This window comes from Pteropus medius, unplaced genomic scaffold (genome assembly GCF_902729225.1).
Source record: "Pteropus medius unplaced genomic scaffold, Ma_sr-lr_union100, whole genome shotgun sequence".
Classification (NCBI taxonomy): domain Eukaryota; kingdom Metazoa; phylum Chordata; class Mammalia; order Chiroptera; family Pteropodidae; genus Pteropus; species Pteropus medius.
The window spans coordinates 5,097,523-5,111,973 of NW_024349798.1; the positions used below are offsets into that span (position 1 = coordinate 5,097,523).

The following is a 14,451-nucleotide window of genomic DNA, read 5'->3' on the forward strand; positions in this document are numbered from 1 at the left end:
ACTCTCCCCATTCCGTGGGGCTGCCCCTCGGGGGCGCGGACGGGAGCGCGCAGGTGAGGGCGGCTGGGCGGTGCCGTGGAGGGGCGGGGTCACAGGGTCTTCAACCAGTCACCGACGTCTCCCTTGGGCGGTGCGGGGGCGGAGCAGCGTCGTTGCCTGGACGACGTGATCCCGGCGTTTGTGTTCGGTGGTCTGCGGAGCTGGGCGGTGCCGACTGGTGCGCGCTGGGCTCCTGGGGCTCCTGGGGCTCCTGCGGCTCCCAACGCTTCCTCTGCGGCCGCTTCGCCCTAGGGGACAGAGCCGCTGGGGCGTCTCCTCGAATCTGGGGTTGAATGGGCCGCGGGCCGCGTGAACTCCCACGACTTGGTCTTCAGTGGCCCTGGGGGTTCTTAGTTTTTTCTACTTTAAAAAACGTTTATTCCTGGGACCCCCATTTAACACACTGGTTTTCTTCTCTTTCGACGGTTAACATTCGCTTTTCTGTTTACTCAATTATTCCTGTTTTTCTTGGCCTCTCCCACATTCCTTTATTTTTTCCTATGATTTTTCCTTTCTAAGGCTAGATCTCTGAATTGTCCTGTCTCCAGCCTGGCTTAACTACCTTAATTAGTACCTGGTTATTGTTGTTTTTGTTACTTCAGATGCTTCTTTTTTTCTAGTTCTTATTCCGGGTGTTTTTTGTAAGGTCATCTTTAAGACCTGAGTAAGCTCCCAGGCCAATCTCTGAGGGTAGACCGTGATTTATTTCCTAAAGGTGGCGTCTTCTCCTTACTCAAGCGCAGTGAAGCTGCCTGATACCAGAGTTGGCATTTGTGTTTGCCGTGCCTGAAGCTCCGATAAGCAACTTCATCCATGATAGCTATCCCTATGACAGGCTCCTGAGGTGAGTACAGCCTTGACCTAGTGACTTGTGAGCTGGACAGCGGTGTTTTCTGTTGGAGTTGTATGGAGTTTTTTTGTTTTTGTTTTTGTTTTTTAATTTTAATCGTCAACATTTAAAAATCAGAATATTTCACATAGAAATCTGATTATATTTGGCTTCTCTTGAAAAATCCTCAAGCTTTTGCAATACTGGGCCCCCAGCTGTCCCCTTTAAACAAAATATGGTTTCTTGAGGCCCCTGAAGCCCTGCTCCACTCTGGTCTTACACTCAAGGCACTGATCATTTGTGGTACTGCCTGACTGCCAGATGCATTTAGGTTTTGATTTCTGCTTTACTTAGTGACTCCCTGCCCAGGTGCCTTTCTGAACTCTTTCAGGGACTGAAATTCCCACACAACAAATCTGAGAGCCCTTCCTCCTAGACCTGCTTAGTCCTAGAGCCAGCCCTGGAAAGATTTCCTCTTATTCCCAAGAAGGGGCTAATGTCTGTCATATAGTAGGTGCTCAATAAATATTTTTTAACAGTCAAATAACTGTTGAAACTTCATTTGGTGTAGTTAGGCAATCCCTTGATGGGATCCGAACCTCTGGGCTTCCCCAGTATCGCTCCAGTGTCCCTTTTGTCTAGTAGAGCAACTTTGCCCAGGAAGCAGGACACACCTACTCTTTTTGGACTCGGTGCACTCCTGGGATTGCTGTGGGCTGAAATGGTCCACCTCAGGAGTGAGTTCCCTACTCTAGACATTGGCTGTGCTCCTCAATGGAGATGTGCTCACAGATTGAGCAGTTCATCTTTCCAGGGATCTCTGTGGCTTTTTCTTTTTGTAGCTCTCTCTGGCTTGAAAACAATATTAATTTTTGCTACACTTTTCTACATCTCTTTTTACCTTGAGTTTTAAAACACCTGGAAATACCGACCAGAGACAAATCCCAGGGGTAATTTTTCTTTCAGCAGAGTGACAGTAGAATGGAGCAGAATTCTAAGATTCCTAAAACATTTTAACTCCAAAGGAGAGTTACAAACTCAGAATGCTGCAGGGGCCAAGTGGGGACCAAATGTGAGGAATACAGGTCCAGGGTTGCCAGATGTTCTGATTTTTCAAGAAAATCAATTTTATAATTCTTCTAAGTTTTAAATGTTGGAAATTAAGTTTTTTAAAAAATTAAACCCTTGTGAGCCTTCATATCATGCCCATGAGCTGGTACAGGGGCCACTCATGCCTGTCTGGGTTAAGTGGATGCATCCCATGGGACTCTGATGGGTCAAAGGCAGTGGGCATGGGAACATTTCCTGGAGAAACCTTCTTGGACTCTCACTCAGGGCTAGCCCCTACCCCTTTCCTGATTGAGAGGTGGACTATGAAGCCAGGGATGTCTGAAGGTCTGGGACCCCATAGACAGCTGGGTCAGACCTCTTTATCCCCTCTATCCCCAGTCTTGAGAAGGAGCTGGGGGTAGGGGTGGGGAATCTAGAAAAATCAAATTGATCCCACATCTTTTTGAGGTGTAGAGCATCAGGAGGTGAGGGGCCCCAGGCCTTTTTGTTTCCTAAGTTTGCCCTGATAAAGAGAGAACTCTGTCCTGCTCTTAGGAGGAACCCAGAGGACCTGCTGACCAGCCTGGGGACCTTAAATGAAATCCAGGGACATCTCCACAGAGACACCATAGACCTTCAGAAGCACTGAAGGGTGCTGAAAAGGACCATCATGCCCCTCCACGCAGCAGTGTCCTTCCTCTTTTGAGGACAGTTGCAATGCTCTCTTTGAAACATCAGATATCAAAATCCTCCCACAAAATATATTTTCCCATTTTGGAGCCCCTGCTTGGCTGGTATCACAAGTATGTATGAGCCTGGTAAAGTGATCATGAGCTGGCAATGCAGATCTGGAAGTCACCTCTCTGCCAAGAGCAGGTGCAGCTCGCCTCGGGACCCCCAGACCCGGAACCCTCGAAGCCAGGAACCCTGTAGGACTGCAGCTGCACGGGGAACAGGATTTGGGAGGGACTTCCTGTTGTCCTTAATCCCAGTCTCCACCCGGCTCCCGTTGCTGGCTGCAGAGACTCCTTTCCCAGGGGAGGGGGCCCTGCTTCCCAAGGTGCCCCCTCCACCTCCACCTCAGTAAGAGGGGGGCTTGGGAGGTCCCCTGGACCCTGAGACTCTTCTGGGTGGCTGCTGGCAAGAGGAAACGGGGTCAGAGGTGGACATCTCGGAGAGAAGGGCCGGGACTCTGGTTGGGGAAGGGGAAGGACATCATCTGGGAATGTGAGCAGGATGGAATCCTGGGCCCAGGCGGGTGGTTGCAGTCACAAGGAGGGCTGCTGAGAGCTGGCGGCTCAATTTCTGGTTCCTAGGCAGGCCGAGGCAGGCCGAGTCAGGCCGAGCAAAGGGCATATGTGTGTCTTGGGCCAGGGAGATGGCAGGACACACAGTTGAGCTAGCTGTGGCAAGCGGGGCCCCACCCAGCTCCTGTTTTGTAGGATCTCTACAGACTTTTTGGCTCCTGATGACAGGAGATACAGATTCCTAGTCAGCCCTGGCTTTCCCTGAGCTAGTTGCTCTGAGATTCAGGGCTCATGTTTCAGTAACAAAAGGGACAATACAAAATAGCATTCTGTCAAAGCGAGGGACTGAAAAACATAGAGAGAGAGGCTGTTTGATGGCATCGGGGAGGCTTTATTTCTGATTGGGAACAGAGGTGGGTCTGGTCCTGTGTGGGGATTTTCAGGGCATTTCAGAGGTGTCCAGGAAACACTCGCTGATTTCCTTTTGCTCTTCCAGGTTCCTGGCCAGAGCTGGAAGGGGCTCAGCCCATAAGAGGAAACTGTGCTTTTAGCTCTGAGATAGAAAATGTCTGCAGACGGTGGAGGTAACCCTGCTACCCAGGACAAGGAGAGAGCCCAAGAGGTATGGATGGGGCTCTGGGTCGGGGAGCCATGCCCTAGAAAGAACCAGAGCAGGATGGGATCTTCAGGGCAGGGCATCTGGACCAATGGAAAAGAGTTGGACTCACTGGGGCAAGAGGGCTGATGGATGGGGGTTAAGGGGGATATTGAAGAAAAGGTAGTGTGATGGGAAATGCCTTCCACCTGGGAATCAACTTCTGTGGAACGGCATTGCTTGGCCTGGTAAATTCCGTAGTCACCAGACCAAAGGCCACATGAGGCAGCAGGGAAGCTGTTGCGGTTCCTACTGGTGAGGTTGGCTCTCTGAACAGCACCCAGAGCACACAGAGAAGCCTCAGTCTACCCTCTACTGCCCTCAGCATGGGACCCCATCTCTTCTCTCTCTGGATCTGAGCACCTAAGCCTTCCTGTACCTATTGTCCATGTGTGTGTGTAATTAACCAGAGTCACTAGGCTTGAAATCAGAGGAATATGAGTCAGCCATAGTCAGATGTGTGACCTTGAGCAAGTCCTCTGGCAACCAAGTGTGTGACCGATAAAATGTGGATCATGTGCCTATTGTTCCCATCCATCTCACACAGGTGGTTGGCTCGGAGGAAATGATGGGCACAAGAGTCCTCTTTAAGCAGTTTGTCAATTCACAGGAGATCATTATTTTAACATATAAAACAAGAACACCCACAGCAGCTGGAACCTAGGTCAGAGAGACTGTGTCCCCTCACCTAGTAATTTCAGTGGTTCTGAGTACAAATACAAATCAAGTATTATTATTTTTCCACTATAGAAGCACAGGTCATTGTTACCACTGTTTGGTTTCCCTTCCACAATGCCTTTGTAACAGACAGGCCTCATACATTCACAGCATTCTCTGCTGATGTTGGGTTCTGTTAGCCCACACAGTAGAGTAATAATAATAATTACAGGCACTGTTCTGTGTTCATCTAGAACTTTCCAGAGCGGGCAGCACTTTCTCACTTGTTATCTGTGTGGGAGGCAGAGTTGCTGAGTTTCTGAGGCTGCTTCACCCCACCCTTGTTGTTCCCAGGCACTCTGACTCATGGCCTTGGGTCTTTCCCTTAGAGACCCTAATGCAGATGGAGATGGGGGATAGTGGGGGAGGGATAGGCATGAGTTCCCAGCAGAAGGCTGGCCAGTCTCTGTGCTGTGGATGACAATGAGGTTTCGTCAGGGGCCTCACAGTGCAAGGGAAGTGACTTCCCTGAGGCTTTGTGGGGAGGTGGCACCTGCTCGGAGTTGAACAGCTAGTGAGGATTGGCTCTGGATTTGAGCCCTGGTCGACTGACTGAAACTTGCTCCTCACCCTCCCAGAGGGCTAGGGTAAGACTAGTGTAACAAAGAGGGGACGAGCTGGGAGGACCCTGAAGTCCCACTATGGGGGCCAGTACTGAGGGGGTGAGCAGGAGAGGATTTCTCCTCTGTTAGACCAAGGTGGACACCACGCCTCAGCACGCTTAGTGGCACCCTTGGGCTTTTTTTCTCCAAACCAAAAAATTCCAACTACTCCAACCCTAATGAGTCAGGCCAGAAACAGCCCAAGGCCACATGATGCCTCCCTGTCACCTTCAAGACATGGTGACTTGAGAGTTCAATATACTTGAGTTCAAATCCTTACTGAGCCACTCACAAGCTCCATGATCTTGAGCTGTTGTCTAATCTCTGAGCCCGTGTATGAGTGTCCTGGGGCTGCTGTAACAAAGGCCACAAACTGGGTGGCTTAAAATAACTGGAATTTATTCTCTCACAGTTCTGGAAGCCATAAACCCAAAATCAAGATGTCGACAGGCCTCTCTCTCAAGGATCTAGGGGAGGATCCTTCCTGCCTCTTCCAGCTTTGTGGGGCTCCAGGTGTCCCTTGGCTGTGACAGCATCACTCTAATCTCTGCTTCTGTCTTTGCATGATCTTTTTCACCATGTTTCTGTGCCTTTAATAGGGACAGTAGTCATTCGATTTAGGGTCCAACCAAAATCCAGGGTGAGTTCATCTCAAGATCCTTAACTAATTACATCTGCAAAGACCTTTTTTCTCAATAATGTCACATTCCAGGTTTCCCAGCAGACATGAATTGTGGGGGGGACACAATTCAACTCATTACACTTGGTTTCTTCATATATTAAAAATAACAATGCATACTGCTGTGGAAGGTGTAAGGCTTGGATTGAGAAGAGGCAGCTGCCCTTTACGCAGCTGTCCAGGCTGCACCTGGCAGGGCCTTCAATAGCCTGCCTGCTTTTCCTTTCGGGGGTGAGCATAAGATGCACAGGTCCCTAGGGAGTGGACAAAGAAGCAAGGCTAGTCCTTTAAGCTGTGTCTTGCATTTGGTTGTGTGTTCGGCGACCTTAGGTGTCTTCCCCTGCAGGGACCTCCTGGGCATGGAGGGCATGGAACTTGGATGTCTCCCACTCTCCATGCCAGTGCTGATGGGGGCTGCCATTCCCTAGGTTCCAGGTCATGGGCATCCTTGTCAAGAAATGCTTTCCCAGTCAAAGGAGATGGTGCCTTTGGGAGCCACTCAGGAGTCACCCCACATCAAGACAGAGCCTCAAGAACTGCACCCCGAGGGGGCATCACAGGAGGATAGGGATCAAGGAGCTTGGGGCTGGACACCCCTAAGCCAGGGATCTGCAGAGAAAGCTCTTTTCCTGCCTGGCAGAGGTGAGGAGAAGGATGTGGAGAGAAGCACTTTCCTGAGCGGCAGCTGTGGGGTGGAAGCTCACAGCCCGGGAGTGGAGAGATCCCTGCCATGGTCACGGGAGATGCCTGGATGTCTGCCCACTCACCTCTTGGAAGCCGCCCCTCATAGCCTCAGAACCTATTGCCCCTCTTCTGGGGTGGGTTGAAGGGCGGGGTTTAAGGCAGCCATGGATGTACCAGGCATGAACCCATTTAGCGGGTAGCAGCAGGACCCAGCAGGATGAGGTGGCCGCCCTGAGGACCTCTCTCCTCTCTCAGCCCTCCCCTCCCCCCAGTTCCCTGTGCTTTCCCATGAGGGGAGGACCAGAGATCGGCAGATGGCTGCGGCACTCCTCACCGCCTGGTCCCAGGTGAGTGTCCCTGTCTAAGGCTATAGGAGAAATAGAAAGATGTGGAGGGACAGTGTCTCTGACTGAATTGTCCTTCAGATCTGAGCACCGGACCTGAGGGTGGGGGCTGGAAAGGAACGTACTGGAGATCCTGAGCTTTGGCTGTGATGTCAGAAAAGAAGGCCTCCCTTGCTTTTGCCTACTGTCTTCTGCTGTACACAAATGCCTTGTTCTTGCCCCAGAAAAGCCATCCGTGGGGAGCTCTTGCTTCACCATCAGACCTGAGGGGAGGCTTCATTCAGAGCAGCAGGTTGGGAGTCTGGGGTCTCAGCTTCATCTCGGCACCATCAGGCCTTTCTATATGTCCTGGTATGTCCTACAGAGTGGGTGTTTTGTGTTGTTTCAGATGCCAGTGACCTTTGAGGATGTGGCTTTGTACCTCTCCCGGGAGGAATGGGGACGGCTGGACCACACTCAGCAGAGCTTCTACCATGATGTCCTACAGAAGCGGAATAGGCTGGCCTTGGGTAAGGGCTGGCGCTTACACTGGGGCGGCAGCTTCCTGAGGCCCTTGATGTCAGAGGTGGGGCTCATCCCAATGCCACCTCCCTGTTTCCCAGGGATTAAAACCCCTCATTTCATCTAGACCAGTGGTCCCCAACCTTTTTGGAACCAGGGACTGGTGCTCCTATGAGAATCTAATGCCTGTGATCTGAGGTGGAGCTGAGGCAGTGATGCTAGCGCTGGGGAGCGGCCACAAATACAGATGAAGCTTTGTCCGCTCGCTGGCCACTCACCTCCTACTGTGCAGCCCAGTTCCTAACAGGCCATGGACTGGTACCAGTCCACGGCCCAGGGGTTGGGGACCCCTGATCTAGACCGCGCTGTTCTGTAGAAACTTCCTAGTGATAGACGTGCTCCGTATCTCGGCTGAGATGGTAGCCACAAGCCAAATGTGGCTGTTGAGCACTAGAAATGTGGTTAGAGCAACTGAGTATTTAGTTTTATTTCATTTTAATCAAATGAAATTTGAACTGAAATAGCCACACGTGGCTAGTTGGCTGCTGTACTAGACAGTGCCAACTTAGAGTTTCTGCTTCTCTTTGGTTCTTCCGTAGTTCATCTTATTCCTGTAGTTCATCCTCTTTTTCCATGAAGTCCAGCTTTAAAAGTGTGTGAACAGAAAGCTTGGCCCTGGGGTCAGGGCTGCATGACCATGGTGGGGGAAGCATAGTGCCAGCTGACTCTGCAGACCCATGGACTCTGAGCTTTCACATATGCCCCAACAGGCGTGTCCTCTTCTCAGAGAACCCTTGGCTCCCTCGATTTTTCTCACAGTAAGTAGTTAAGTCCTGGGGCTTTGACTCCTCAATTTCAGACTCTAGTTTTCTTGGCAGATTTTTATGGGATCTTATGGAAAACCCAGTGTTCATTCATTGTCATCCATTCATTCAGTTTGTCAACACACATCTGTTGCACATCTACTAGTCCAGATGAAGCTGGGGCCTTGGTAATGCCACCTTTTGACTTCAGTAGTGGGCCAAGACCTTCACTGTCTTGGAGGACCCCAGGATCACAGCCATCTTGCTCACTTTGATTATCTCAGGTTTGCTTACCACCCATTGTTAACACTCCCAAGGCTCAGACCAGCAGGTCTGAGACAAGTCTTAGATCTAGAGGGACCCTAGCACCCATTTGCAGCCCTGTGGCAGGCCTCATAGATGCTGTAAACCACCTGGTTGGTCCAACACATTCCTTTTTTCCCATAGAGCTTGGATCAGGTCATGGAGGCCAGGCCCTCTGCTACCTTACTGACTTGACGAGAATTCCTGGGCCTTCACCTGGGGACTTGGCAAATGGACCTTGACTTCTGGGTGTTCAGTGTCCCTGGCCCTCTTCTCCCAGGCCTTCCCACTTGGCATCTCTTTGCCTCTGGCCCTCCCACAGGAACCCTTTTTGCCGATGGCCCTAGGAAGGTATAGGTGCAAGAGTGAGAGATTGTTTGGTTTCCAGAGTTGCCAGGCCCACCGCTGGGCTATGCGAGGATGGGGGTTTCTGGCAGCAGACCTGGCCCAACCTTTACTTCTGTTGCTCATTCAGGGAAACAAGACAGAGCCTCAACTCAGCCCCCAAAGTGTGTCTGGTGGTGACCATGGAACGTGCTTCTTAGAGAGGGTGGACACCTGACCCTAAGCAATTTTTGTGCTCACCTGGTTTTATCTCCTGTTTCCAGAGCTGCACCTGCTCCCCTTTTGCTCTGTTAGTTTTTGGGGGTGTGTGTCTCCTGCTGGGAAGTCCAGAAGGTCCATGACTGAGTGCAGAATCTCTTTTTGGGCAGGTTTTCCCTTCAGCAGAACTTTTTGGGCCTCCCAAGTTCAGGGCAAGGGTAAGGCCTCAAGCTCGTGCCAGCAGACAGGAGATGAGGATAAGAGAGGTGCGTGCAGAGGTGATGGGTGGGCAGTGGGGTCATCACTGTCACTCCCGGGTGCCCCTTGTCAGTGCAGGCTCTGTTTCCCATGGGGTGCAGACACATGGCCCTTCCTGGGGGAAGGGCTCCCATCAGGTCCTTTCCCTTGTCTCCATCTCTGGAATTCCCCTGGATCCCTCACAAAAGCCTCTCTGGCTGGAAACCCTTTCTCCAGGAGCGGTGGAGGTGGGAAAGGAGGAGCCTATGCCATGCCCGGCATCCCATGGGGATGTGAAGTCCTTCAGGACCAGGGCAGAGAGAGCCCATGGGGACAGCCTGCAGTGTGGGCAGCAAGCAGCTAGAGGCCAGAGCCCTGGGCCAGCCAAAGATGATGGGCAGCCCAGTCCCCTGGAGGAGAGACAGCCAGAACCAGCTCCACTGACACCGGTCTTCCAGAGAAATCCAGTGAGGAGGAAACCGGGGCCCCTGAGAGCAGTGAGGAGGGCCTGGCCCCTGATGGCAATGGTGACGCCAGTAAGAAGACCTACAAGTGTGAGCAGTGTGGCAAGGGCTTCAGTTGGCACTCCCACCTGGTGACACACCGGCGCACGCACACAGGCGAGAAGCCCTATGCCTGCACAGACTGCGGCAAGCGCTTCGGTCGCAGCTCACACCTCATCCAGCACCAGATCATTCACACGGGCGAGAAGCCCTACACCTGCCCCTCCTGCTGGAAGAGCTTCAGCCACCACTCGACACTGATCCAGCACCAGCGCATTCACACAGGTGAGAAGCCCTACGTGTGTGACCGCTGTGCCAAGCGCTTCACCCGTCGTTCGGACCTGGTCACCCACCAGGGCACGCACACAGGTGCCAAACCCCACAAGTGTCCCATCTGCAGCAAGTGCTTCACTCAGAGCTCGGCCCTGGTCACCCACCAGCGCACCCACACAGGGGTCAAACCCTACCCATGCCCCGAGTGCGGCAAGTGCTTCAGCCAGCGCTCCAACCTCATCGCGCACAACCGCACACACACTGGCGAGAAGCCCTACCACTGCCTCGACTGTGGCAAGAGCTTCAGCCACAGCTCACACCTCACGGCCCATCAGCGCACCCACCGTGGCGTCCGGCCCTATTCCTGCCCCCTCTGTGGCAAGAGCTTCAGCCGGCGTTCCAACCTACACCGGCATGAGAAGATCCACACCACGGGGCCTAAGGCCCTGGCCATGCTGATGCTGGGGGCAGCAGGAGCTCTGGCGGCACCCCCACCGGCTCCCACCTAGGAGGCGAGGAAGGTGGGTCCAGGCCCCCAAGGAGGAATAAGGGCAAGGGAAGGGTGTTGGGGAGGTGCTGGCATTGGGATGGGGCATGGCAACGGGAAGAACTAAGGCAAGGAACAGGCACGCTAGCTGCAAATTAAAGGCCTTGGAATTCAAGCCACGGCCTATTTCTCTGTCTTGGGGGGCCCTGGTGGCTGACCCCAGACTGGGAGGCTCTTGGGTCAACCATATGTCCTCACTCAGGTACCCCTGAGTCATCACTCTCAGGGCTTGGGCACCCTCTTTCCCAGCCTTGATCTGCCTTAGGGCTCAATCCAGATGTCTGGGACCATAAGTCTCCAGACAAAGAGATGGCTGGGATCATAAGTCTCCAGACAAAGGCTTCTTAGCACAGAGAAGTTTCAAGACCTGAAGCCAACCAGCCTCTTCTGGAATTGTGGGCCCTCTGGCTGGTGGTCTGCTGCTGTCATCACTCTCATCCCAGGGCCATTGCCCATTGAGCCCTGGACCCTCCCTCTGTTCTTTAGGAGCTGGGAGCTGGGCAGAGCCAGCTTGAGGACTCATGCTCATTGTCTCCTGTCTGCCCTGTCTTCTTCTTGGGCACTGGGGCCGAGTTTTGTAACTGGCCTTTTTCCATTTGCTTCCACTGGGGGCCAACTGTAATCCAGTGAGAATTGCTCACTTACCAGGGACCACTGTCCCTCCTGGTCCTTTCTGAGGCTGCTGCCATCTCCTTCTGCTACATGGCCTCTTCGTACATGTCCTTTGTGATTTGCCCTATCTACCCCTGCCTGGCTGCTTTACTCCTGGCTTTTGGTTTTTTTTTTTGTCTCTGTACTTTCTATTTCTTATTCTCTACTATTTTTTTCTGGGAGGGGTGGACTCAGCATGCTTATTATCCAAGATTTTCAGCTCAGCTCCCAAGATAATATGCATTTCTAACCTTGAGGACATCTGCATCAGGAAGGCCATTGAGATCCCACCTGGCTCTGTGGATCATGAGGCCAGCAGTATGGCTGCAGCCCTAGTTGGCTCCCAGCTCCTAAAGTACAAAGTGTCTTGAACAAGATAGCAGACTGATGATAGTATAATAGCTGCCAGCTGCCCTGCCAGGTGTGGGGCTAAGCACCATATATATGTCACCTCTACTCTTCCCAATGCTGAGCAGTGGGTTTTATCCCAGTTTTATAGATGGGGAAGCTGAAGCTGAGAAGTTCAATAACTTGCCCAAAGTCATACAACCAGAGAGCTAGAAGCTGGGGTTCAGGGCCATGGATTTTACCATGTTAAAAATATCTCCATTTCCATGCACCCCAACAGCTATTGACTGTCTAGTGCATGATATTATGAGGCAGGGCTGTCTAAAAAGAGTAAGAGTAGATTTGACATTCTGGATTCTGGACTCAGCTGAAATACTTACTAGTGGGAGCCCAGGCAGGACTTGGTGGTATCTGGGAGGTCTCAGTGGGATTTAGGGTTAGCCTGCTGACAGGACTGGTTGAGTTAGATGGTTCTTTCACAAAGAGGCAAGAAAGCAAGCAGTTTCCTCTCTCAGCTTGTTTTCCTGCCTCTGATCACAGCTATAAATGGAATTTCTCTGCTTGGCTCAGTGTGAGGGGCTGGGGGGAGCTTATGCACGTAAAGCAGGCTTGCTGTTCCCAGGAGCTTGTTTCCTAAAAAAAGAGGCAGGAAGAAGACTTGTTAAAACAACACTGGAGGTTGTCATCACTTGGCCCAAGCTTAGCACAGAGTACTCATTTGAACAGTGGCTATTTGCTTCCTTGGGCTGCATTGCCAGCACGTTGGGGCTTGAGTGACTTGGTGATATGTGAGCCAAGGAGTCATTTAAAAACTTCACTCTGCCCTCTGAGATCAGAGATCACAGTATCCAGGAGAAACTGTTTCTCCTTTTCATAGCACAGTGAAGAGGAATGTGGTTCCAAGAACCCCATAGGTCTCTGCTTCCTAGATCTCCATCCAGAGTCCACCATTTTGGGACAGACCTAGCAAAAGCATTTTAAGAGTGGAACTTGGCTGGGGCGTTGTGGAAGGGCCTGGAATGTCACGGTGGAGGGTGTTCATTATTTGGTGAGTGATGGAGCATCACTGAGAGGTAGCAGGCGGATACCACACTGTTGGTGTCTCTTGGGTAGGAGTTGAGGCTCAGAAGTGTGGCCTGCTTTCTCCTGGCTTCTCACACTTGACATCCCAGCTTCAGGGCACTGGAGAACATAACCAGGTTGCTTATGGTAAACCTGCACGTTCGAAGGAGGGTGAGGGCGGAGCGGGGAATATTCCCACTAAGCTTCATACACCTTTCCCGTGTGGCTGAAGGCTTGGCCCAGGTGCTGGCTGAAAGCGCTCTGGGCCCAGATGGCCGCGCTGCCCTCCCCATGCGGAGACGTAGGCCTGAGCACAGCGCTATTCCGGACAGTTCCTCGCGAGTTCGAGTGACCAAGCCAAGCGGTAAGGTCTGGAAACCTGCCAGGGTCTTCTCTGGGGACCAGCCACACGAGGTCACCCCGCAGCCTGGAGGATCGGTTCCGGAAGGCCCCGCCCCCCTGCTGCCCTTAGCCAATCTAGTGTCCCGGCGGAGAGGGGCGGGCTCCAGCAAAACTGGCCAATTATGGCTGGAGTTCTCGGAGCGGGCTCTTCCACGCCCCCAAGACGCACTATTGCCGGGGCAACTGTCAGATGCTCCCGGCTTTGAAACTTTGGTTTTTTCCCTTACTCTCGCTTCGACTGCGGGAGGAACCTACCACCCGGGCTGGAGTCGGCTTCGTCACCAGCCCCTGACCCTTCAGAGTCGGCCCTGGGCCTACCACCGAGATGCGAAGCCTCCTGCTGGCCTAGAGAGGATGCAGACGGAAGGCCAGGGCCACATCCGGCTTCGCGCACGGAGCACGGGCGTGTAGTTACGGACACAGAGACCCGGGTAATACGATCCCTTACGGTGGCCGGGCGGTGAGCGGCGCTGGGGGCGTCCCGGCCCCATCCCAGACACCTCCCGCGGGCACTCTAGCAACTTTTGAGCCCGGAGCAGGGCCTGACGGTGCTGCTAGGGAGAGCTGGGCGCGAGTGCGGCAACGGCTTGGAGGGAGACCGCGGTCCTCTTCTAGAGGAGCCGGGTAAACTGAGGCGGCCAGTGCGGAGGGTGGGGTGGGGGTGTAGCGTGGCTTTGGGTGGTGCATTGGTCGGTGGTACAGGGTAGGGAAACGTTAAATAGAGGCTTTGCTGCATTCGTTTATTCATTTTTCAAATACGAAATGAATGCATTCCACGTTCTTTGCTAAATGTTGAGGAATAAGTCTTGAAAAAGCCAGACACGATCCTTGCCCCCTAGTGAGACTGCAAGCAGATAAACGACACATAATTTAAAGTAGTGACAAATGCCAGAAAGAAAGAACTGGGGTGAAGCAATGAAGGCTATTAAGAACTGATTGACCTCCTTTACCTCCTTTACCTTTTACCTTTAGAGAACGCCCCTGCAAGGAGGGAACGTTTAAGCTGAAACTTGAAGAATGACAGGCCATTTTATAAGGATTTGGGGGCAGAACCTTCCAAGCTAGGAAAACAAAATGAATAAAGGCCTTGTCATGAGGAAGAAATTGGTGTCCCAGGAGCTGTAATGACAACCCTGGTGGGAAGGAAAGGAGGCTAAAGAAGTGACACTTGCGAAGGGCTGTGGCCTGAGGTTTCTCCTTGATGTTCCATGGAGAGTAGACAATGAGAAGTTATGAGGATGATCTAACCTTGCTCATTCATGCTCATGCTCATGCTCATGGTCCAACCTGTGAGGTCTGGTCAGACAGGCATGGGTTGCAGATGCAGCACTCCATGGCCTGTGTCTCAGTCACGTCCTAGGGCCCACCATTTTTTCTTTTCTCAACTAACAAAGCTCCAGGCCAGCCATGAAGATTAATACAATCATACAGG

General features: G+C 52.4%; 1 protein-coding gene across 1 annotated transcript; it reads left to right on the forward strand.

Annotated features, from left to right (window-relative positions):
- Positions 1-236: 236 nt before the first annotated feature.
- On the forward strand, positions 237-14,182 carry ZNF205 (zinc finger protein 205). The gene is given in 11 exon segments (XM_039885115.1): positions 237-883; positions 2,474-2,721; positions 3,662-3,787; positions 6,247-6,460; positions 6,758-6,849; positions 7,235-7,355; positions 8,118-8,165; positions 9,167-9,262; positions 9,471-9,671; positions 9,674-13,643; positions 13,992-14,182. Coding segments are annotated over 8 exon segments (1,674 nt in total). The 5' UTR covers positions 237-883; positions 2,474-2,721; positions 3,662-3,730; the 3' UTR covers positions 10,519-13,643; positions 13,992-14,182.
- The last annotated feature ends 269 nt before the right edge of the window (positions 14,183-14,451 follow it).